The sequence below is a fragment of the Vulpes vulpes genome, unplaced genomic scaffold, assembly GCF_048418805.1.
Source record: "Vulpes vulpes isolate BD-2025 unplaced genomic scaffold, VulVul3 Bu000000665, whole genome shotgun sequence".
Lineage (NCBI taxonomy): Eukaryota > Metazoa > Chordata > Mammalia > Carnivora > Canidae > Vulpes > Vulpes vulpes.
In genome coordinates, this window is record NW_027325672.1 from 278,370 (window position 1) to 301,435 (window position 23,066).

The window sequence follows — 23,066 nt, forward strand, 5'->3', positions numbered from 1 at the left end:
CTTTTACCTTAATATTGTCTCTCCGAATTAATTATTTAATGAATATTTTATTATTATCATAAAGAAAAAGAACTGTGTTGGAAAGGGACAGGGAAGGCAATTAGCTGTATGTGATTATTTAAAAAAGAGCAAGTGGTAGGAACATGTGAAGGTATCTTTTTATTTTGATTATTTTCACATATCTGGTTACAGAAACTATCATCTTTTCAGTGCTTCAAAATGCACTAGAATATTAGTTACTGTATACAGGCAGGATTATTTTTTTACTTGTTTGTCTTGTTTTTACAGTTTGCTGCCTTATTCCTAGCACCTAACACCATACCTGATCTGATATATGGTAGATGCTCATTGATAGTTGTTGAATGAGAGATCATTTTTGGAGAAGTGTTCTTGTATTAATTCTTGTTCGCAAAGCTAATGGAAAAGAAACTATCAGGTTAAAAACTGTTTGCTCCTAATAATTATTTTCATCAAATGAAAACACTTCCAGTCATGAGATCAACACAAGAAAGCATTTCATAGAATAAAACATGCAGCCATAAATATATGGAAAAGTTATAGTCATTGTTTATACACATACTAAAAAAATAACTCTATATTGAGTAGTATGTAACCTAAAATTAGAGAAAATAGCTGACATTTTGCTCAACGAATTATTACTTGCAATAGCCCCAATTGGGGAAACATCTATATTTTCTCATATTCTTAGGGCTTTTGACGTGTGTTGCTAAGTTGCCTATTCACCTATTGATATGTCTACAAGCACCTTACCACATATATTCCCGGAACAACTGTAAATTATTGTGCATTAAAAAATCATTTTCAGTTATGACAGCCTAGTGAACGATATCTGGTTATCAGTTGATCACAATTAACATTGGACTACATAAATGCAATTATTGATTACTTGTATTTCCTCCTTTGAAAGTTTCTAGGCATAACAGCTTTTTTCAGTTTCTCTATTACTATTTTTTCAAATGACCATTTTATCTCTTTTTTGTTTAAGGATATCAGATTTTTATTTCACTATTTTTTGGAAAATTATATTCTCTCACATTTTTTTTGCCTAAGTCTTTTGTTTTGAAATTTTATGATTTTTGACATGCAGAAATCTTATATTTATTTAAGCTAATCTTTATATATGGATATATATACACATATATATTCACACCCTTCAAAAATAATTTGTGCATATTATAATTCTTCAAAATATATCTTTGAGTAATATCTTATTTTAAAATATATTTTGAGACACATACATTATCTACATTTTGCAGTAGGAATTTAATCTCTCCAGCATCATTATTGAAACAAATTGATCCTCTACCTACAGGTGTCAACAGCTGAATATTTGCTTCACTTGCATTTCTTCTGAGGCCTTCTTTGGTGTTCCATTGATTCATTTTTTTGAGAATGTATAGTGCATTGCTCTTACTCATTTTTATTTTTCTGATGTTAGAGATAAAAATATTCAATTGTCATTTGTTAAATAAATCATTACATTCAATGGTTCAAAAATGTTTCAAACTAATTGAGAAGCTGTACATTTAGAATTGTTACTTCCACCCAATCCTCACTCATCTTGAGACCACTACATTACTATGTTTTTGTTATTATATTACTTTTTCTTCACACAAATAAAGCAAACAGGAATATGTACTTATATTTCTTCCTCTTACAAAAAGTTGACAATCCATAGAGAGTGTTCTTCAGGTAACGTAGCATTATAGCCTGCAATTTTTCTGTATCTGTGTGTTTAAACCGCAGTTTATTTAACTTGTTTTTATTTGTGGAAGCTTTAATAGTTTCTAGTCTTCTGCTGTTACAAATGATGTAACAGAGAAACACTTTACAAATGGACTTTATTATTGTGCAGATGTATCTTTACTATAAAACATGCAAGGTAGTACTCATATGTCAAAATTTTCATTACTTAGTCTAACGTATTCATGGTTTTACGTCAGAAAATTTGGAGAGCTGGTATTGGGAGGGCAAGTCTTCTTTATCCTGAGAAAATCTGGCCTTAGCTGCGGCTAAGTTAGAGGAAAATAAAGCATGGAGAATTTACTACAGTTCTGAACTGCCTCTGCTTACAAATGATACATGGCACCTCTTATTATAATCTGTTGGCTGGAATCAAGAACATGCCCACCAACCCAACACTAAAGAAGTAGGTTGAGAAACATTTCAAAGTACATGGAAAATGCAAAATTACTTTCTGTACAATGGTTAAACCAAATAGAACCAAATAGTCCTTTGCTTATTTCTTCCCACACATTCTGCCAAACAGAAGCAAATCTCTATCCAGTAATTGTACCCAATGAGAATCTCATGTATTTTTCAAACTACTAGCATAAAACAGGCACACTCAAGAGGTAACTGGAAAAAGTCTAATGAGAGAGAGTTACACAAGGTGGTATTTATACAGGAGTTGGGATGATTAAGGGAAATGTAAAGAACGGTGAAGCGCCTGCCCTGAACATGAAGCAGCAGCAAGCAATCAATGCGTCTTTTACCCCTTAGACGTGAAGGGATAAAGAAGGGAACGGCTATCAGAACGCTCTTAGAAGTACAGTTGTGTAATGCATGACCAGAAGCTGTGGACAGTAGTAGAGAAATACACATGTTTAAAAACAAAACAATACAAAAACACCACCACCAACAATAAAAAACACACAAACCCTCAAACGAGCAGAGAGAAACACAGAGAAATAAGAAACCTGATATGTATCTCTCTTTCATCTTCCTCTAGCGTCCGATGTGTGCATTCCATGGGCTGATCACAACTAGCAGCAGAGGCAAGACAACCAGATTGATGAAGTCCATGGAGGTCAGCCTCTGCGACACAGCAGGATTGGGATGGGGGGAAGGTAAGTCTGGGATGAGCAAATAGGGAATATCCAGTTCATCACAAACCCTCAGGTAATGTCACATAGTTTCTTCATATGTTCAAATGTGGTTCCTTTGAGTCCGGAGCTCAATGGTCTAAAATGACAGGGCATCAGCTTTCATCTCTCCATAAATTCATGCAGAAAATGCATGGTAGATCAAAGGCAGGATTACTACATTCACTAACAGGCAAATATATCAAGCACTTGTCCACAGAAATTTTGGAATTCCTGCTGGGAAGACAGAGTGAAGCTGTTCTATCCTGGGGAGTTCTCCTTTGTCTCTAGCAAGAGTGCGAGGAGATACATAAAACAAGCAAATGTGATAATGTAGATTCTCTGTGTAATATAAGTGCCTGACATGAAGCTTTTTGTTGTTGATGGTGGTGTTGTATGAGCGGTTGACATTAGGTTTTTTTTATGGCCAGGAAATTTTTATTAAAAGACAGTCATCTTGAATAAATATATTATTAGTTCTGTGACCCAACTACTAGCAAAACAACCAGGCATGGAATTAGGCCACCCCCGCCATGAAGTTTCCTTTCGCAAAAAAGCCTTAGTTAACTGAGATACTTGACAGCTTGAGGGACCCTGCTTTTACATCCCCAACCCTAATTCCTGCTCTTATGCTTTAAATTAGCTGGTGAAAAGTGAACGCATGAAACTCTATAAACACTCCACACTTGAACCCTAATAAAGGCAGAACCCCAAGTTCAGGGTTGTCTGTCTCTCTGTCCGTCCCTTTCTCTCTCCATCTTCTATGTCTCTCACCCCCTTCTCTCTACCTTGCCTTTACTCTGTGCCTTTGGCATGCCATATTCCCTCCAGGACGTGTGAGTTATAAATCTTGTTCTTCGAAGTTCCTTGATGATTTCTTGCCGAAATGTGTCCTATAACCAAAATAAAAATCATATGAGCCAGTGCAGCCACAGTATTAGCAATCTTGAAGATTCACTACAAATCCAGAATAGGCAAAGGTATAGAAACATAAAATAAATGACTGATTGCTTATGGCTTGGAAGGTAGCTGGGATCATAAGGTGGTGAAAGCTAAAGGGTACTGGATTTTTTTTTAAGGTTTTACTATTTTAGAGTAGCTTAGGTTGCCAACAAGACTGAGAGGGAGGGAGAGATCCCATCTCTCCCCCTATATCCCACACACATTATCCCATTATCAACAATCAGCCTACTTTTTTTTTTTCTACCAAAACGGTAAGCTACTTTGACACATCATAATCACCTAAAGTCTATAGTTCACCTTAGGGTTCACTCTTGGTGTTATTCATCCTATGGGTTTGAATGAATATATAATGACATACATACATCATTATTATATCATACAGAGTATTTTCGCTGTTCTAAAAATCCTCTGTGCTCTACCTATTCATTTTTCCAACCACCCCGACCCCAGCTGACTACAGATACTTTTATTGTCTCCAGAGTTTTATCTTTTCCAGAATGTCACATATTTGGAATCATGTAGCCTTCTCTATTTGTTTCTATTTCTTACTAAAATGTTAATATATATGCTAATATACTAGTACTGAAAGTTCTTCATTGTCTTTTTGTGGCTTGATAGCTCATTTATTTTTAGTGCTAGATAAATATTTATTCATTCATTCATTCATCCATTCACTCATTCACTCTTCTACTCAAGGCCATGTTGGTTTTTTCCAACTTTTGGCAAATTAAACTGAAGCTGCTATAAACATACATGTGCCAGTTTTTGTGTGGGCACGATTTTCTATTTATTTGAGTAAATACCAAGGAGAATGTGGCTAGATTATATATTAAGAGTATGTTTAGTTTTGCGAGAAACTTTGAAATTGTCTTCCAAGTGCCTGTTCCACTTTTGATCCTCACCAATAGTGTGTGAAATTTCCTCTTGCTTCCTATCCTTACTAGGACCTGGTGTTGTCAGTGTTCTGGATTTTGGCCATTCTAGTAAGTGTGTGCAGGTATCTCCCTGTTATTTTCATTTTCACTTACCTGATAACATATATTGTGAAGCATTTTTTAATACGTGTATCTGCCATTTGTGTATTATCTTTGGTAAAGTATCAGTTAAGGTCTTTGGCTTATTTTTATTTATTATTATCATTATTTTTAAAGATTTATTTATTTTTATTTTACATAAAGAGAATGTGCAAGCAGGGGGAGGGACAAAGAAAGAGGGAGAGTGAGAATCCTTAAGCAGATTCCCCACTGTGCATGGAGCCAAATGGGAGGCTTGATTCCAGGACCCCAGATTATGACCCACGCCAAAATCAAGAGTCAGATGCTTAACCAACTGAGTCACCCAAGTGCCCCTAACCTATCTTTGGCTTATTTTAAAATCGAGCTGTTTGTTTTCCTATTATTGAGTTTTAAGACTTCTTGGCATATTTAAGGGGCCCCTGAATGCTCAGTCGATTAAGTGACCAATTCTTGGTTTGGCTCAAGTCATAATCACATAGGTAGTGAGGTAGAATGGGAGCCTGGCGTTCCTTCCCCACACTGAGCCCCACCTCAGGGTCTGAGCTCAGCAAGGAGTCTTCTTGAGGATTCTCTTCCTTTGCTCCTACCCCCACTCATGCTTCCCATGCATCTTCTTTCACTCTCTTTCTTTCTAAAATAAATAAATAAATCTTGTAAATAAAAAAGAGTTCTTTGTATATTTTGGATAATGGTTTTTTATCAGGTGCATTTTTTGGAAAAAAATATTACCCATTCTGTGGCTTATCTTCTAATTCTCTGGATATTGATTTTCATTGAGCAAAAGCTTTTAAATTTAATGAAATTCAGCTTATCTTTTTTTTTTTCATGGATCTTGCCTTTGGTGGTGTGGTAAAAAGACCTTATGATAGCCAAGGTAATCTAGGTTTTCTCATATACTCTCTTCATGGAGTTTTATACTGTTCTTTTTCACATGTAGGTGAGTTATTTTTTGTAAAGGGTACAAGATTTGTGTCTAGGCCCATGTTTTTGCAGATGATTGCCCAATTTTTCAGCATCATTTTTTGCAGAGACTATCTTTATTGTATTACCTTTTCTCCTTTGTCAAAGATCAGTTGACTGTATTTATGGAGATCTATTTCTGGGATCTCTGTTTTGGCCCATTACTCTATTTGTCTGTTCTTTTGTCAATGCCACACTGCCTTGATTACTATAGCTGAGTAGTAAGTCTTAAAACCAAGTAGCATCTGCCCTCCAACTCTGTTGTTCTCCCTCAATAGTGTGTTGGCTATTCTAGATATTTTGTCTCTCCATATAAATTTTAGAATTAATTTTTGATACATATAAAATAACCTGATGGGATTTTAATTGGTATTACATTGATAGCTCCCTCTATCCCCCCTTATATATATATATATATATATATATATATATATATATATATATACATTTTCATAATATTGAATCATCTTGTCCATAAAAATAGAATATATCTCCATTTATTTAGTTTTTGTTTGTTTTTTTGTTCATCTAAGTATTTCATTTTTTTACTTATTTATTTGTTTATTTATTCAGAGAAAGAGAGAGAGAGAGAGAGAGAGAGGCAGAGACACAGGTAGAGGGAGAATCAGGCTCCATGCAGGGAGCCTGATGTGGCACTCGATGTCGGGTCTCCAGGATCAGGCCCTGGGCCGAAGGTGGTGCTAAACCACTGAGCCACCTGGGCTGCCCTAAGTATTTCAATTTTGAGACTGTTAATGTAAATGTTATTGTGGGTCTTTTTTTTCCAATTTTTTATGTAAATTACAGTTAACCATTCAATATTAGTTTCAGGTTCAGAACCTAGTGATTCATCACTTACATACAATACCCCATGCTCATCAAAAGTGGTCTCCTTAATACCCATCCCCCATGTAATGCATCCCCTGCTCACCTGGGAAGAGTGATCATCAGTTCCTTCTATGTAGCTAAGTGTCTTTTTCCTGGTTTGCCTCTCTTTTACCCCCTGTTCATCTGTTCTGCTTCTTAAGTTCCATATATGAGTGCAATCATAAGGCATTTATCTTACTTGACTGACTTACTTTGCTTAGCATAATACTCCATAGCTCCATCCACGTTGTTGCAAATGGAAAGATTTCATTCTTTTTATGGCTGAGTAATATCCCATTTATTTATATATACACATTTGCTTATCTATTCATCAGTCGATGGCATTTGGGCTCTTTCCATAATTTGGCTATTGTTGATAGTGTTGCTATAAACACTGGGGTGAATGTATCCCTTCGAATTAGTATTTTTATATCCTTTGGGTTAATACACAGTAGTGCAATTCCTTGATCATAAGGTAGTTCTATTTTTAACTTTTTCAGGAAATTCTGTACTATTTTTCAGAGTGGCTATACCGGTTTTCATTTCCACCAACAGTGTGAGAGGTTTCCCCTTAAAATACAACATCCATTCATAATAAAAACCCTCAGCAAAGTAGGGATAGAGGGAATCTATATCAATATCACAAAGGTCATATGTGAAAAACCCGCAGCTAATATCATTGTCTGTGGGGAAAACAGAGCTTTTCCTCTATGGTTAAAAACAAGACAGTGTGGTCCACTCTCACCCATTGTTATTTAACATAGCAGTGGAAGTCCTACCCTCAACAGTCAGACAGCAAAAAGAAATAAAACACATCCAAATTGGCAAGGGAGAAATCAAACTTTCACTATTTACAGATGACATCATACTCTATACGGAAAACCTAAAAGACTCTACCAAAAAGTTGCTAGAACTGGCACGCAAGTTCGGTACAGTCACAGGGTAGAAAATCAATATACAGATATCTGTTGCATTTCTATACATCAATAGTGAAACAGCAGAAAGAGGAATTAAAGAATTGATTCATTTACAGTTGCACTCAAATCCATAAGATATTTGGAGTAAACTCAACGAAAGAGGTGAAAGTCCTGTATTCTGAAAACTATAATATACTGATGAAAGAAACTAAAGAGGATGCAAAGAAATGGAAAAACATTCCATGCTCATGGATCAAAAGAACATATATTGTTAACATATCTATACTACTGAAAGCAATCTACATATTTAATACAATTCCTATCAAAATACCACCAGGATTTTTCACAGTGCTAGAACACACAATCCTAAAATTTGTATGGAACTAGAAGAGACCTTGAATAGCGAAAGCAATCTTGAAAAAGAAAAACAAAGCTGCAGGCATCACAATTCTGGACTTCAAGCTGTATTACAGAGCTGTAGTGATTAAGACAGTGTGGTACTGGCACAAAAACAGACCAAAATCAGTGGAACAGAGTAGAGAACCCGGAAATGGATTCTGACAACTATATGGTCAGCTGATCAACAAAGCAGGAAAGAATACCCACTGGAAAAAAAGTCACTTTAACAAAAAATAGTGCTGGGAAAACTGGACAGCAACATGCAGAAGAATGAAACTGGACCACTTTCTTACGTTCAAATGGATTAAAGATCTAAATGTGAGATCTGAAACCATCAAAATCCAAGAGGAGAACACAGGCAGCAACCTTTTTGACACCAATTGTAGCAACTTCTTATTACATATGTCTCCTGAAGGGAAAGAAAAACAAAAATAGACTATTGGGATTCATCAATGTAAAAAGCTTTTGCACAGTGAAGGAAACAATCAACAAAACTAAAAGGCAACCTTGTAGAATAGGAGAAGATATTTGTTAATGACATATCTGATAAAGGGTTAGTATCCAAAATCTATAAAGAACTTATCAAACTCAACACCCAAAAAATGAATCATCCAGTTAAGAAATGAGGAGAAGACATGAATGGACATTTTTCCAAAGAAGACATAGAGATGGCTAACAGACTCAACATCAATGAAAACATGCTCAACATCAATCATCAGGGAATTACAAATCAAAAGTACAAAAGATCTCATTTCACACCTGTCAGAATGGCTAAAATTAACAACATAGGAGACAAGTGTTGGCTAGGCATTGTGTTTTTAATTTCAAATTCCACTTGTTCATTTCTGGCATGTAGGAAATCAGTTGACCTTTGTATATTAACCTGTCATTCTGTAGCCTCGCTATACTCATTTAATAGTTCCAGAAATATTTTTGTTGAATTTTCAGACTTCTACATAGATAGGTGTGGAGTGAAGAGAAATTAAGAAAAATGGAGTGCTTTGGCATGTTTCAAAATGGTTTCTCTTCCCCTTCCCTGCTGTAAGCCCCAGGGAATTTTTTTAATAGTATTTATTGTGGGAATCTGATGGAGCTCCTAGAAGTGAGTCTAACAGTATTGTGGGAGTTTCTTCTATGACTAGATCCCCTTGGAGTTTTTAATCCCCAGAGTTGCTTGCTCTGAGACTCCAGAAATTCAAGTTTTCAAGTACAAGTACAGTTCAAATTTTCATCTCAGGCCTGGTTCCTACAGGTGTTTCCGCTTGTGAGTGTCTGCTCCAGGTAAGCTATGACTCCCTCCTGTTATTCATTCACCTTTCTATATATCCAATCTTGGGATCAGTGATTTTTCCTGTGTCTTCCCCCTCTTAAAGATCTGAGAAGAGTTGATTTTTAAGTCTATTCAGCTTGTTTACTTGTTGTTAGGACAGAGAGTTGACTTCTCAGCTTCCTATGTGCAGAACTGGAAATCACAGTTCCAGTAATGAAAATGTTCTAAAATCGTGGAGATGGTTGTACATATCTCTGAATAGGAAAAGACCAATGAATTGTACATTTTAAATGGGTGAATAGTGTGGTATGTGAGATATGGCTCAACAAAGTTGTTAAAAAATATTTGGATTCTAAACAATATAAATGTTTTGTATGCCTGTGTCCCTGAGGTGTTATACCAGTCTTTCTAGAGAATATGTGCAAACGTTGTGATTTATGGTGAACACCTGTTCTCCTGGGTTTCTGGAGCCTCAGAAACTGGTCTTGTAGGCAATGGCTATATACCTACGTGGTGGACCACCAATAAAAGCCTTGGTGTTGTAGGCTCAGGTGACCTCACTGGTAGACAATACTTCAAACAGGTTTCCTCATCTTGTTGCTAGGGAAATTAACCATGTCCTCTACTGAGGGAGAACTTTCGGGAGCTTACATCTGGATTCCTTCAGACTTTGCCCCATGTACTATTTTCCTTTAATCATTTTGCTTTATAAAAAATCACTTTGCTTTTTGTCCATTTGCTGTAATAAGCCATAATTATGTGTACAAGAACTTCTGAGCCCTGTGGGTTCTAGCAAATCACTGAATCTGGTGATAGTCTTGGAAACCTCTGACATAGCTGCTTCGGGAAAGTCTTATGTAGAGATCAGCAGCCCTCTTCCTTATCTGGAACACGTAGGAGCAAAGATTGTAAAGATGTGAAAAGGGAGTGTGTAGAAAACTCATGCCTATCTTTAATCCTCACTTGAAAGTGACACAGAGATTGGGAATTATAGGGTTCCTCACTGCTGGACAGGGCATCTTGGCAACGTAAGGTAAAATATGAACTCTGGTGAGTGATGCTGCAGGCAGGCAGGTGCGCCGCTCCCTACACTTAGCCTCCCCCCGCCCCCTGCCCTCTCTCCCTTTGCTGCTGAGAGCGTTGGAGAATGTGCTGCAGCTGGTGCGTGGGCAGGTGCAGCCACCATCTGCTCTCGGAGTCCGCATGCGCACAAGCACCTCGCACCCAGGATCTGGCCCAGGCCCCACGGATCCCAGAACCTGCCGGGGACGTGGCTAACCCCGCCCCCTCGCGGTGGCGATTGGCTGAACCGTTCCTGAGGGCGAGGCGCGGTCAAGGCGGGCGAGGGTCTCCCCTGTGAAGTCGGGGCGAGACGTGTCCAAGGAGGTGAGACCGTGGGAGGGGTGTGGGCGGGGGTCGGGTCCTCCCTGCCCCAAGGGTCCTTGAGAAGCCAGTTGGTTTCTCCCGGCGCTTGTCTCCTCCCACCGCCTCCTCTCATTGGCCAGGCCCGGGAGGCGGGTGCGCTCCCATTGGCCGGGGGCTGTGTCTGTCCCTGCCAGGGTGGGGGCGGGGTCTCCGCCGCGCTGAGCTTGCCCTTGGGTCTGGCGCTGGGTAGAGCTGCTGCCGCCGCCGCCGCCGCCGCCGCCGCCGCCGCCGCCGGTGCCTCTGCTGCTGCTGCAGCTCGAGCATCCGGGAGCCGCCGCCGCCGGTGCCTCTGCTGCTGCTGCTGCTGCAGCTCGAGCATCCGGGAGCCGCCGCCGCCAGCGCTGCGTCCACCGCCGCCGCCTCCCCTGCCAGGACCCCGAGACACCCCGAGCGCGAGCGGCGGCTGCTGCTTGCCTGCGCCCCCTCTGCCCCCCCTCCCTTCCGTGACCTGCCCACCCCTGCAGCCCTCGCCTGCACCTTCTCCAACACCCCGGATTCCTGCACCACCTGCTCGGGCAGCCCCGGCGGGCTCTGGGACTTGCGGTGCGAGCCGAGGGGAAGGCGAGCTCCGACCCGGTGCCTGCCTGACGGGCTGTCGCGGCTGCACCACCACCAGCAGCAGCAGCAGCAGCAGGAGACACTCTTCCGCCCACCGCAACCCCATTCTGCGGGTGCGTCGCAGCTGCCGCTTCTGCTGCCTCCAGTCCGGGTCCGAGGGTTCGAGCACCGCAGCGGGGACCGAGGGTCCAGCCAGGAGGACGCCGGCGGCCCCTGCACTCTGGGGCCCCCGTCACCAGCATCTTCTCGCCCCCTCGTTCCTTCCCAGCCCCTTAGAGAAGGGACCGTGACCTGGAGACGCGGCGCCGTCCTCCGCTTCTACAGCGTCTGCGGGCTCCTCTACCAGGTCATCCCCGCCCCGCCGAGGGAGCATCAGCTTCACGCCCTTCCCCATCACGCCCACTGCACCCCGCATTTCCACTCTGCCCCTTCCAGTCCCCTAGTCCCCGGCGATGTGCACCCCCCCCCCTACTCCCCGGTGCGGCAGGGGCGGCGGCAGTTGGCTCCAGCCCTCGGGTCTCCGGCCCTGGCTCAGCCTTGCGCTCCCAGCAGGCAGCCCCGTGCGCGGCCCCTTCCGCCTCTTCACCCACCTGAGCTGCCTCCATCCCTCACTCAGTCCCCGCCAGCAGCACCCCCCACCCCTCCCGCCTTCCGGCGGGCACTTGGCGCCTTCTCTGAACATCACACCCTCCCACCCACCCCCACCGGCCACCTCCCACATCACGCTCCTGACCCGCCCTCTCCACCCTCCTCCTCGCTCTCACCTCCCCCTTTCCGGGTCGCCTTGCTCTTTTCTCTGCTTCCCACCATCACATCCGTGTGTCTTTGAAAAGTGAGTGAGAGCCTGGGAGCGAGCTACGGAGACGGCGAGAACAGCAGCAGCGGCAGCGCCATGTGCACTGCAGTGACATCCCCGGGGGCAGGTGTGTCGTGAGACGTGTCATGCACCTCCGAAAGGAGAGGAGACTGTCTGGGATGTAAAAGAGCGAGAGAAAGGAAGAAGGAAAAGAAAAAGAAAAAGGGGGTAAGGAGAGAGAGAATAAATCAAGAAATAAGGGAAAGGGGAAGGGAAAAGTTAAAAGACTCAAAGCTACTGTATCAACAAGCCTGTTTTTTAAAATTAATCAGCCTGTCTGGTTTTCTTTTCCTCTCTGTTCTTTTTTTTTGTTTTCCTTTTTTCTTTAAGCAAAGAAATCTACGCACCTAAGCAGTTACTTTACTGCGAAGGGATTTCCCCTCGGATTCCCGACCTCTCTATGGCTCTGCTCCTGCCGCTTCTTTCCGTCATTAATATTGTCCTTTCACGTGCAATGTACGAACCCCTGCGACCGCGGTGGGGGGAACCGCACAAAACGCTGTTATGATGCAAATCACTGGGTTTGGATGCAGAGCGGCTGGGGAACCGGGGTGCACTTTTCCTCAGATCCTCCCTCTTGCAGGAGGAGGAGGGGGCCCTGTGGAAGGGGAGGAGGACGCGGGTGATGAAGTGAATGGCCATGTGCGGAGTAGGAGGGCGTGGGGAGAGCGCACTTGGGGGGTGGTGAGGCGGAGGCGGCAGGCCAGGGCTGGGGGGGCCGGGCCGGGGGGAGGAAAGTTGTTGCTTTGAAGAGAGGAGTCATACAGGGATGCGGGAGTGAGATACAGGAAGGATGGATGGGAAATGATGGACTATAGGATTTTCAAAGCTAGGTGACTCTTGATTTCTTGCTAAATCTTTGCCCACCTCTAACCCCTCTGTCGTCATTTCTGTAGTTGTGGGAAGGATAAGTTGATCAAATGTATTTGTCCCTTGGTAAAATGAATCTGGAAGTAAGACACAAGTAGACCGCAGGCGTGCAAAACCCAATTGGCCTTTGGAGGATTTAAATGAGGTCAATGAACCGTCTTTCAGCAAGTCCTTGGAATGCATCCTGCCTCCTATCTTGCAGGATATGGACTGGGATGGATTTTATTTATGCATATTTATGATGTGAAGGAAAACAGAGTGGACAGAGTTTTTCTGAATTAACTAACTGACCTTGCGGAGGTATTTCTTACCATCTTTTTTGTGTTTTATGTTAAATGTAAATTCCAGATATGAAATGTGCCAGCATCCCCGAGAAAGCCGGCAGCCTTCTCCCTGCTTACGCTGCCTCCTCCCATTTCCCACCATTCGCACTCCCACCTTCTCACAAGTACCCCGGGAGGCTGACACATCACTTGGGTCTCTAATCCATGCTGAAACGTGTTCCTAGATGCCCTATTTCACCTCTCAGTAACTTGCATTTCTCAACTCTGCATGTGTGTGTGTGTGTGTGTGTGTGTGTGTGCGCGCGCGCGCGCGTGCTCTCTACGCAGGGTAGTGGGAGTGTGATGTGGGGAAATCAGTTAATTCGGTGATTGCGATGAAAACTCGACACCGCTGGATGTGTTTTCCCTGCCAATCTGTGCGTGCTGGCCCCGGCACGTCATTGCACACACTGCTGGGCTGGTGTGAGATTATTTATTATAGAGCATGTGGGCAAAGGACTGCACTTGGGGGTCGCCTCCTCTGCCTTCAACATTTCCCATGAATTGTCGATTCACTGCAGTGCAAAATAACTGTCTGCTGGTGTCTCATTCTCTCAGCCTGGAGGAGGATTTTCTCTCTCTCTACCCGGAGAGATTCCATCAGCTGCATTCTCTTTTATTAAAAACATGGGTCTCTTGTATTAAGTATGTAAGCCAATTATTTAAAAAGTGCTGCTTTTCACAGCAGATTAGAGGTGGTGGTGCAAGGGGTGTGGGCATGCCAGAGAAAATGCACCACTGCAACCCACAGCAGCACCAGCATCAGGTCCAAGTATATAAATAAATAAGCGTCCTCTACAGCAACCAGGGAGAAAGCACCAGCCCAACAGGGTCTGTGTACTTATGAGCATCTTAGATCAGGCCATGTTAAGACACCAAAGGACAGAAGAGGATTTAAAAGGAAAAAAAAAAAAAAAACTAGAGGGGGAGGGGGTGCAAAGCACCATTGGATTGTAGTCTCATGTTTATGGCTGCCTCACATTGATCAAACACTGCTCCACAGACACATCGCACTTTGTTGATATTGTCAGTTCCTGCTCAAACAAATTGCTCAGGCCTTCCTTGTTTTACTCTTGGCCAAAAACATTGCTTCAGGGTTGAGGTTGTTTCTCCCAGCATCCTACACTTTTATTAGGACTTGGTTAGGTTGTAAAATGAAAAGCTTTATTTCCTGGACACAGATTAAACACTTAGCAGGTCTTTCCTTTCCATGTGCAGAGAAAGAAGGGTGGCGGCGGAACTAGTGAGCAACTAACTGATTTTGGCTAGAGGGAGTCTGTTCTGCCTGCTGGTAGTTATGACTAGGCAAATGCTATAGGCAGCCTATAGCTTCTTATTTTTAGCTTTATCGGAACTATGGTGGTATCTGTGACTTAAGTAATACTGATCAATTAATTTAGCATTTCTATTATTATCCCCTTTCTTGCACTATGCCTTATTTTAGACAAGAAGACTCATTTGAACGTATCTTCTCTGTGTTTTATATTGTCACCAATATTTTACTCTTTCTGGGAAGCAAAATCAACCTTTTGGCTTGTTAATATGTAAAGTTAATGAGCCAGTGGTGAGAATCAAGTCAATGATAAAATAAGTTAAAAAAAATAGTACTATTCTAAAAATCTACCATTTTGTCTTCAGTGGATTCTTAGGAAATGAAAATGAATCATTAGAAGGAAATAAATATGTTTCTGACCAAAGCACAACTCGCAATGTATAGACTAGATAGACTAGACTAGATAACAAAAATTTGCTTCTGTGTTAGTTTATGGGGCATCCTTGTTTATTTTCCTCCATCACAGGTAGGGGAAAAATCTGGAATGAGGGTACAGAACAGTTTAGAGAAATGAATTTCTTTAGAAGGAGGCGTGCAAAAGCTTGCCACCTGGAACTAAAACCTCTCTTGGTTACAGAGCAGATCCAGTTCAATTGCTAACCCTGGCTGAAGCTGTGTCCCCTTTCCATGCCTGAGGGGGCACTGCAAAGATGGAGACTGTCTTGTTTAGCACAAGAAAACGGTCCTAGAAAGGGCAAAGAAGAAAGGACAAAATACAACCAGAAAATAGACATACATAGAGATTTTGTTGAGAACTTTGTTTCCTTTTTAGATTTAGTCTTACAGAAAAACACATCCAACACAAATACTGGGATTTTAGTGTTTGGTTTTGTCTTGTTTTATTTTCCATGAGATATTTTGATGAATGATCTGTTATTTTAGAAAGACTTTCAAATTGAAGGTCAATTGGACATGCATAGTACTTGCCTTAGTGAATACACTGAACATAAACTTCCCCTTACATTTTTAGAAAGTGTATTATAAAGTACAAACACACCTACATACACTTAATAAAATACTGATAACTTAATGCTTCTCAAAAGCCTCTCTCTCCCATTCATTTCCTTCTATTTGTAATAGCCTTAGTCTTGTTGAGCTCATTTCTTATGTTGAATGCAAGAACCCTATTCCTCCCTTTCTTGATTAACAACTGAAACTTTAAAGAGTAGAATCTGTACATAAGAGCCAAAGACTATGATTTAAATGGTCAAACCCCAAACACTTAGTAATTAGGAAAATCTCCCTGCAAATATGGGGAGTCTCTGGGCAGATTTTCTATCAAGATATGGAAACTTACTTCATTGTCTTCACCATTTCTACAACTATTAGAACTGTGGGAGCATAACATGACCAAAGTAAGCATTGATTGAGAGGCCTCTTTCTGCTTTCTCCCCTGAAAGATCAGATACTTGAGAACTATTTGCCCCACGTTGAAATAGTGAGATGCCATTTTTTTTTTAATGAAAAAAATTACTTGAATTACTTAAGGAGCAAATGGAAGTACAAAAATGCTGGAAGAAATGTGAGTCATGCATTTTAAAGTGACGTAAAATCAATATCAAATAATATTAATTTTCTTTTTAAAATGAGAAATCTATGGGGTATCAGATGGTTGAGACAAGTAAGGTTTATTTATTATGAAGGATTTGGGGTACATTCATAATATAAATAGACCTATCGTATTGATGTTTTATTTGATAACACTGATGTGCGTTCCACGAGATTTATTGAGAAGGCGTCCTCATTTTAATAGGCTCATTGAATAACCTTGGCAAAACCACCCAATGTGTAACAGCTGGCTTAGTAGGCTGAGGAAGTGGTGAGAAATCACAAACTGAGGAAGCCAAACTCAAAAGCTGAAGTTAGAGTTCTTTGTGGAATTGGCAGGTATTGGTTTTTTGGTCCTCCTAGAACAGCTCTAGTGCCCAATGACTACTAAACTTAAGCTTCCTGAGGGCAAGCCCTGAGCCTTTGTCATCTGTGCAATCTTCTTATTCTCAATTTAGTAGATACATAATAAATAGTGTTGGCATGAATAGGTATGTCCTAATGGACTTAAGTAGCTGCATCTCTTCATAATATGTCAGCACTTAAACTTTTTTAAGTTGTTGGACCCTGGCTCACGGGTGCCAACGTGTCCAGGTGACTCTGACCCCAGACAGGCAGATGCAATTAGCAAGAGGGTTTATTGAACGTTTGTGCAAATGGGCTCTCTGCCTCCCAGGAGGAAGAGAGCCCAATTAGCAATTACAGGCATCTTTTAAAGGTAAAAGAAAAAAAAAAAAAACCTCTTAAAGACAAAAGAACCTTGGCAGTAGCATAGCATTCAGGTTATCGATTTCTCAGGTCAACATGAACCTATTCAGGGACATTCCAATCAGGGAGTGGGGGGAAATGGTTTTCTTATCACAAACAGAATGCTTTTTGTTGCTAAAACTTCAGGAAGGCACCTGGATGGGCTGCCTCTGGATTAGGGCTGGTACTACTTAAAGGGGGGGGGGGGGGGTTTCTTCAGTATCTTTATAATTTGGGAGCTGTCAGGGATGGGATGTGATGTGAGGAAAAGGCAAGAGTTTGTTTTCTTTGCACTCAGTTATTTTCTCTTACCCTTTTTATGAGGGTTAAAAAGTATATTTTTGAATAAATTTTCTTAGGCTTTAACAATGATTAACGTTTCCCCTTAAAAACACACAAGCAAGATATACATTTCTGAATTTGTGATAGAGCTGAGCATCTATTCTGAATCTTCTTTTGTGCTTATGAAACTAAGTAATGAGACCCTTCCACTACACGAATAGACACAGGGCTGAAGTTGTAAAGGGATCTGCCTTAGAGAGGGCTGGCTACTAATTATTTACATTCTATTTTAGAGGTCTTTGAAGTAAATATTAAGACAGTCATTATTCAACATTTGATATAACTCTAAGTCAACAAATAGTTTTTACTTGAATCTTTAAATTATCTTTCAGCCACTTGAATGCTGAACAGGAAGCTCCAATTTAGCGATAAACAGTCATTCTGGGGGCTAGATGCAGAGGTCATTAGAGATTAGAAAATAAAAATATTTATTTTTAAATAAAATAAATATTTTATCCCATTGTTATTTTGTTTATTTTTAAATAAAATAAATATTTTATCCCACTGTTATTTTGTTTATTTTTAAATAAAATAAATATTTTATCCCACTGTTATTTTGTTTATTTTGTATTATTTTGTATTTTGCTTTGAGAAATAAAAAAATCTCAGAGCTAAGTATGATCAAGTAGTGCAAATCACTTCACATTAAGAAAGCAACAGTTCTTATTGGTCAAATTGATCCCCTAACAATTTTATGTTTTTGATGATGGCTTATTTACAGTAACGGCGCACTCATTGTTTATCTAAAGTCATCTTTGGGAATAGAGCAAGAAAGCACCTTTCCTGACAAGCATGTGCTGCCAACTGTTAAGTGTATAGCTGTTATATTGATTCAGTATGATTTATAAAAAACAATTAATTTGTTCTTATAGAGAAATATTTTTGGCTTCTTTGTTAAAAGTGTTTGCCTTTCAAAATGCAAGTGACTCCCTTAAGGTTTACTTAAACATCCAAACTCAAATTTATGGTGTGTAAAATACATTTTTACTCTCTTAATGAATTCATATTTGATGTTAGCTTGTCCTCTATCCCCTCTGGGGGAAAATGCCCATGACACCTACGTATCTTCCATTCATTCTCATACCTTATATGCCCCCTACTTTCCAATCTTAAGTAGTAGATTTAGGTTGAAATGAGAGATGGTTAGAATATTTGTGTTAAAAAGCAAACAAAAAATATACAATAAGCTTGTCTAATTGTCACTCCTTTGCTGCTCTCTATTTTCTCTTTTTTTTAATTTTTTATTTACTTATGATAGTCACAGAGAGAGAGAGAGAGAGAGAGAGAGAGAGAGAGGCAGAGACACAGGCAGAGGGAGAAGCAGGCTCCATGCACCGGGAGCCTGATGTGGGATTCGATCCCGGGTCTCCAGGATCGTGCCCTGGGCCAAAGGCAGGCGCCAAACCGCTGCGCCACCCAGGGATCCCTGCTCTCTATTTTCTATTTTGAAGTCTGAGTAACACAGTAACTCAGCTTCCTTTGCACTGTCCAGGAATATAATATCCCCCCAGTCCCGACCATACTCCTAACCTGAAAGACCTATTAAAAGTAATTAATGAGGAATGAAGAGTGGTTCAAGAAAGGGAGATTTGCTAAAGCCTATGTGCTGAATACGTACAGTTTGGGTGATTTTCCTTTTGACCTCCACAATGCATACCCCAATGTTTTAGCAAGGATAAAACTCCTATAATGTGCTTTTGCTTGTTTTTGTTATTGCTATTATTGCGTTTTGTGAGAGTTCAAACTCCTTACTTTCATAATGAAATGGCAAAAAGGAGAGGCAAGGAAGGTGAGTCAGCCAGCCAAACACACAGAAACACCTGGCAAAGCTGACTAAATTAGCATATGCTAGGGTGAGTATTTCCCTCTGTTGTTACATAATCCCTTTCTAATAGGAAATCTGTTCTCATACTTAACCCTTTCAGGAGGGTTGACATTCTCCCACTGTTATTTTGTTTATTTTGTATTATTTATTTTCTCATGAATTGTGTAAACCATCTATTGAGGGGCTTTTATGTCAAATTCTTCCCCCCCCCCCTTCAGTGTTTCTGTATACAAATGTTCCATTCTGTGCCCAACTTCAGGATTCAAGAATCAACTTTTCTATAGCTTTCACTGAGAGGATCTAATTAGCATTTTGGGCCCTCTTTACTCATGTGCAGCTTCCTTTAGAAAATGTATTAGTTCTATGAGGTTCCCCTAAGGATTCATAATACTCTAGCTTGTTACATGTACTGTGGTATTCAGTGTGCCTTAATTATGCACGTGGCCTCATTTCAAAGCCTTTTCAAGGATCATGTGGGATAGAACAGGAGTGTGGCTGTAAGTTCACCGTCATGTATTAATGTGTAGGTGGTATTCAGAGAAGGATGTTTCTGAAGGCAATTATATACCCATGACTCCAGTATAGCAAGCAGCTACATTCTACACTTACTAGTTACCCTGCCAAGGCAGAATGAAATTCACCATTGTGATACATAATACAGTATCTGTTATTTCTAAGTAGTTCTTTGGCCTGGGAATGAAATAAAATAATGAGTGAAAATGTGTATCCCTTATCTTGAATAGGGATTGTCCCTTTCACTCTCTCAAAACAAGAATCAAAAATTGTTCCTAAATCAATACTCTATTCCATAACTAGTCCGTTAACACATTTGCTGTGGTGGGATCTTCAAGTTACGCTGGTTATTATTTGAGGCTATAGATTTTTAGATAGTATTAATTGCCTTCAACTGCATGGGCTGCCAAATGTCAGTGCACTGTCAAATCTGAGACATGATTTTTTCGATTTTTGTTTTGGATGCAATTTGAACAACTGTGAAACTATATAGGGACATTGAACCCAACAGAGCAAGAGGAGAGAAAGAGAAAGAAAGACAAATGTTTTTTAAATAGGGACTTCATTTGTGGAGGGATGGTTATAAGAATTGGCTCATTTAGTACATGTCACCACTTATATGGAGGATATTTTCCTGCATTGCACGAGTTTGAAGGCATACTTATCTTAATTGTACCTTTTGACTTGCATTGGCCTATGTGTCATATCATCAGAAAACTTCAGTTTGACTTGTAAGTACACTTTTTTCTTTTATTTATGACTACTGCAATCAAAAGCATTTTGTATATACTAACTAACTTTGATATATACTAACAATTTTAACCAATTTTTGTTTTGAAGACGCGCAGAAATGGCACCTCGTAAGGGGAAGGAAAAGAAGGAAGAACAGGTCATCAGCCTTGGACCTCAAGTTGCTGAAGGAGAAAATGTGTTTGGTGTCTGCCACATATTTGCATCCTTCAATGACACTTTTGTCCATGTCACTGATCTTTCTGGCAAGGAAACCATCTGTCGTGTAACTGGTGGGATGAAGGTGAAGGCTGACCGAGATGAGTCTTCTCCCTACGCTGCCATGTTGGCTGCCCAGGATGTAGCCCAGAGGTGCAAGGAGCTGGGTATCACTGCTCTCCACATCAAACTCCGAGCCACAGGAGGAAATAGAACCAAGACCCCTGGACCTGGGGCCCAGTCAGCCCTCAGAGCCCTTGCCCGCTCAGGAATGAAGATTGGGCGGATTGAGGATGTCACCCCCATCCCCTCCGATAGCACCCGCAGGAAGGGGGGTCGCCGTGGTCGCCGTCTGTGAACAGGATTCTTCAAACTGAAAATAGTTTGAAAATAGTTTGAAAATAGTTTGAAAATAGTTTAACAGAAAATTGTTAATAAATTGCCTTTGTGTAAGCTAAAAAAAAAAACTTTGAAACTTTGTAAGCACATTATTTGAGCCACATTATTATTTGAAAGCCACATTATTATTAATGATAGTTTAAAAAAATACTGGTCTCCAGTAACTCACTGGAGTTTTTTATTAAGAAAAATTTTGGCCAACATCTGATGTGTTTAAGTAGACAAAAGAATGCCATCTGCCCTTGATATTTGAAACATTTTATTTTGTCTATGCTGTGATCTATATAACCCCTTTGTGTATTTTTATTATAGTATTTTGAATGTTTGGTATTTATCTGTCTGTTTGTTCTACTGGATTATAAACCCATAAAGTACAGGGTCTTATTCTTCATTTTATTTCAAGTGCTTAATCTAAGGTCTGGTCTGTGTCTTTTTTTTTTTTTTTTTTTTTTAATGTTTTCATTCTACTGATTGATTAGTTCTCTTCCAATCCATTTAATCCTGACACATCTCTTTACTTGGATCCAAATAATATTTAAGTATTTATGTTATAACTGCCAAAGTGCCAATACACTATTCTGAATAGAATAAATATTTGCAATGAATGTTTATTCGTATTTAAGGTACAGAGAGAGTACAAAAAAATGGCTACTAAGAAACACAAACAATTCTGAATAATGACATCCTTCACAAAACTATGAGACCATTGCTTTCAATTAGGGCAAGCAATTCGAATTTGCACTGAAAACATTCATCTCATAGCTTTGAATCTCCCTGATTTCTCCGGGCATCATAACCCCTTGTCTTTTTTTTTTTTTTTCTTTACTTATTAAAGATTTCTATCTGTAGCCCTCCAAATATTCCTGATGATGGCTTTAGGTAAACATGAAACCAAATCATCTTACTGTTCTACTTAGAGTAACCAGTATTTCCGGATAAATGTATGAACAAAGAGGAATTACAAACTGACCTTGATCTGCCAGATTATCAGTGGGGACTGACCTGCTTTTGTTATTGCCAAAGCTGTGGAGTAGATGTTCTGGGAATCTTCTCTGAAGTATGGATTCAGGGTGCACTTCACTTAACTTGACTTGGGAAGATTACATCCATTTTATTTGAAAGGCCTTTTAAAGAAAATCCTAAATGTTTTGGGGTTTTTCTTGATACTTAGTCATACTTCTGCAATTGAAGACACATGTTTGCTGTGGTTGAATTTGATTTATTTCCCTTTTAGCATTTTGAAAGACCGTGGGTGGTAGGATGGGAATATTAACTGCTTTTTGAAGAGAATTTAAATATACTTACTGGGAGCTGAACACCAAGGGAAAAAAGACTTTCTACAATTCGTAGTGACTTTAATGCCACATAAAGTGTTTTAAGAATGCTTTTTCTTAAAAGTCCCAGGGAAATATAGCTTTTCTTTAAAGCCATAGAATTTTTCTTCAAATTTAGAAAATCAATTTCTTGATATCTTTTGGATTTTTAACTGTTTCATGACTTTGGGCATCTGAAAAGGTATTATTGACTAGGCTAACGTAAGATTTACCTGATGGGGGATCCCTGGGTGGCGCAGCAGTTTGGCGCCTGCCTTTGGCCCAGGGCGCGATCCTGGAGACCTGGGATCGAATCCCACATCGGGCTCCCGGGGCATGGAGCCTGCTTCTCCCTCTGCCTATGTCTCTGCCTCTCTCTCTCTCTCTCTGTGACTATCATAAATAAATAAAAAATTTAAAAAAAAAAAGATTTACCTGATGGAAGGTGCTGAAATCACTCTATCGTCATTGTGTAGAAATGCACATTCAGTAAATAAAAATATCCCAAGCAGATTAAACTAGTTCAATTTATTAAATGTTGTTACCACTTTATGGAGTTGATATTAAGAATTATATTCACCCATAGCTGCTGTACTTAGAATCTTCTTTATGTTAAACTGTGACTGTCAATGTGATGCAACAGCTGCAGAATAACCTTCTAATGTGGCTTCGGTTCGGCCCTTACTGACTGACTTTACAGAGCCTAGGGAATAAACAGGAAGGTAGATTCAGAAGCAGTTTTTGTTGACTGTTTCCCTGTTATGGTGAAAAAAATATAATATGTTACTG

General features: G+C 40.2%; 1 protein-coding gene and 1 long non-coding RNA gene across 4 annotated transcripts; one reads left to right on the forward strand and one right to left on the reverse strand.

Annotated features, from left to right (window-relative positions):
- Positions 1-136: 136 nt before the first annotated feature.
- On the reverse strand, positions 137-12,163 carry LOC140596483 (uncharacterized). The gene is made up of 2 exons (XR_011998453.1): positions 12,025-12,163; positions 137-3,778 (listed from the first exon to the last, which is right to left on the reverse strand). It is a non-coding gene; the product is annotated as an uncharacterized lncRNA (long non-coding RNA).
- LOC140596482 (small ribosomal subunit protein uS11) lies at positions 10,522-21,379 on the forward strand. 3 transcript variants are annotated; one of them, XM_072745108.1, is made up of 3 exons: positions 11,898-12,284; positions 12,447-12,572; positions 20,458-21,379. In XM_072745108.1, the coding sequence occupies exons 2-3, from the start codon at positions 12,517-12,519 to the stop codon at positions 20,921-20,923; spliced, it is 522 nt and encodes a 173-aa protein (XP_072601209.1). In that variant the 5' UTR covers positions 11,898-12,284; positions 12,447-12,516; the 3' UTR covers positions 20,924-21,379. The 3 variants fall into 3 exon arrangements, with proteins under 3 accessions (XP_072601212.1, XP_072601209.1, XP_072601210.1); XM_072745111.1 differs by lacking the exons at positions 11,898-12,284; positions 12,447-12,572 and adding an exon at positions 10,522-10,663; XM_072745109.1 differs by lacking the exon at positions 12,447-12,572 and having other exon boundaries at positions 12,143-12,284.
- Positions 21,380-23,066: the final 1,687 nt, after the last annotated feature.

Excerpts from the sequence above, each read along its gene's own strand:
- LOC140596482 (XM_072745108.1), top strand. The coding sequence starts at position 12,517 with ATGGCTCTGCTCCTGCCGCTTCTTTCCGTCATTAATATTGTCCTTTCA. Across the intron at positions 12,573-20,457 it reads ATTGTCCTTTCACGTGCAAT|ACGCGCAGAAATGGCACCTC; the intron begins GTACGAACCCCT and ends TTTGTTTTGAAG.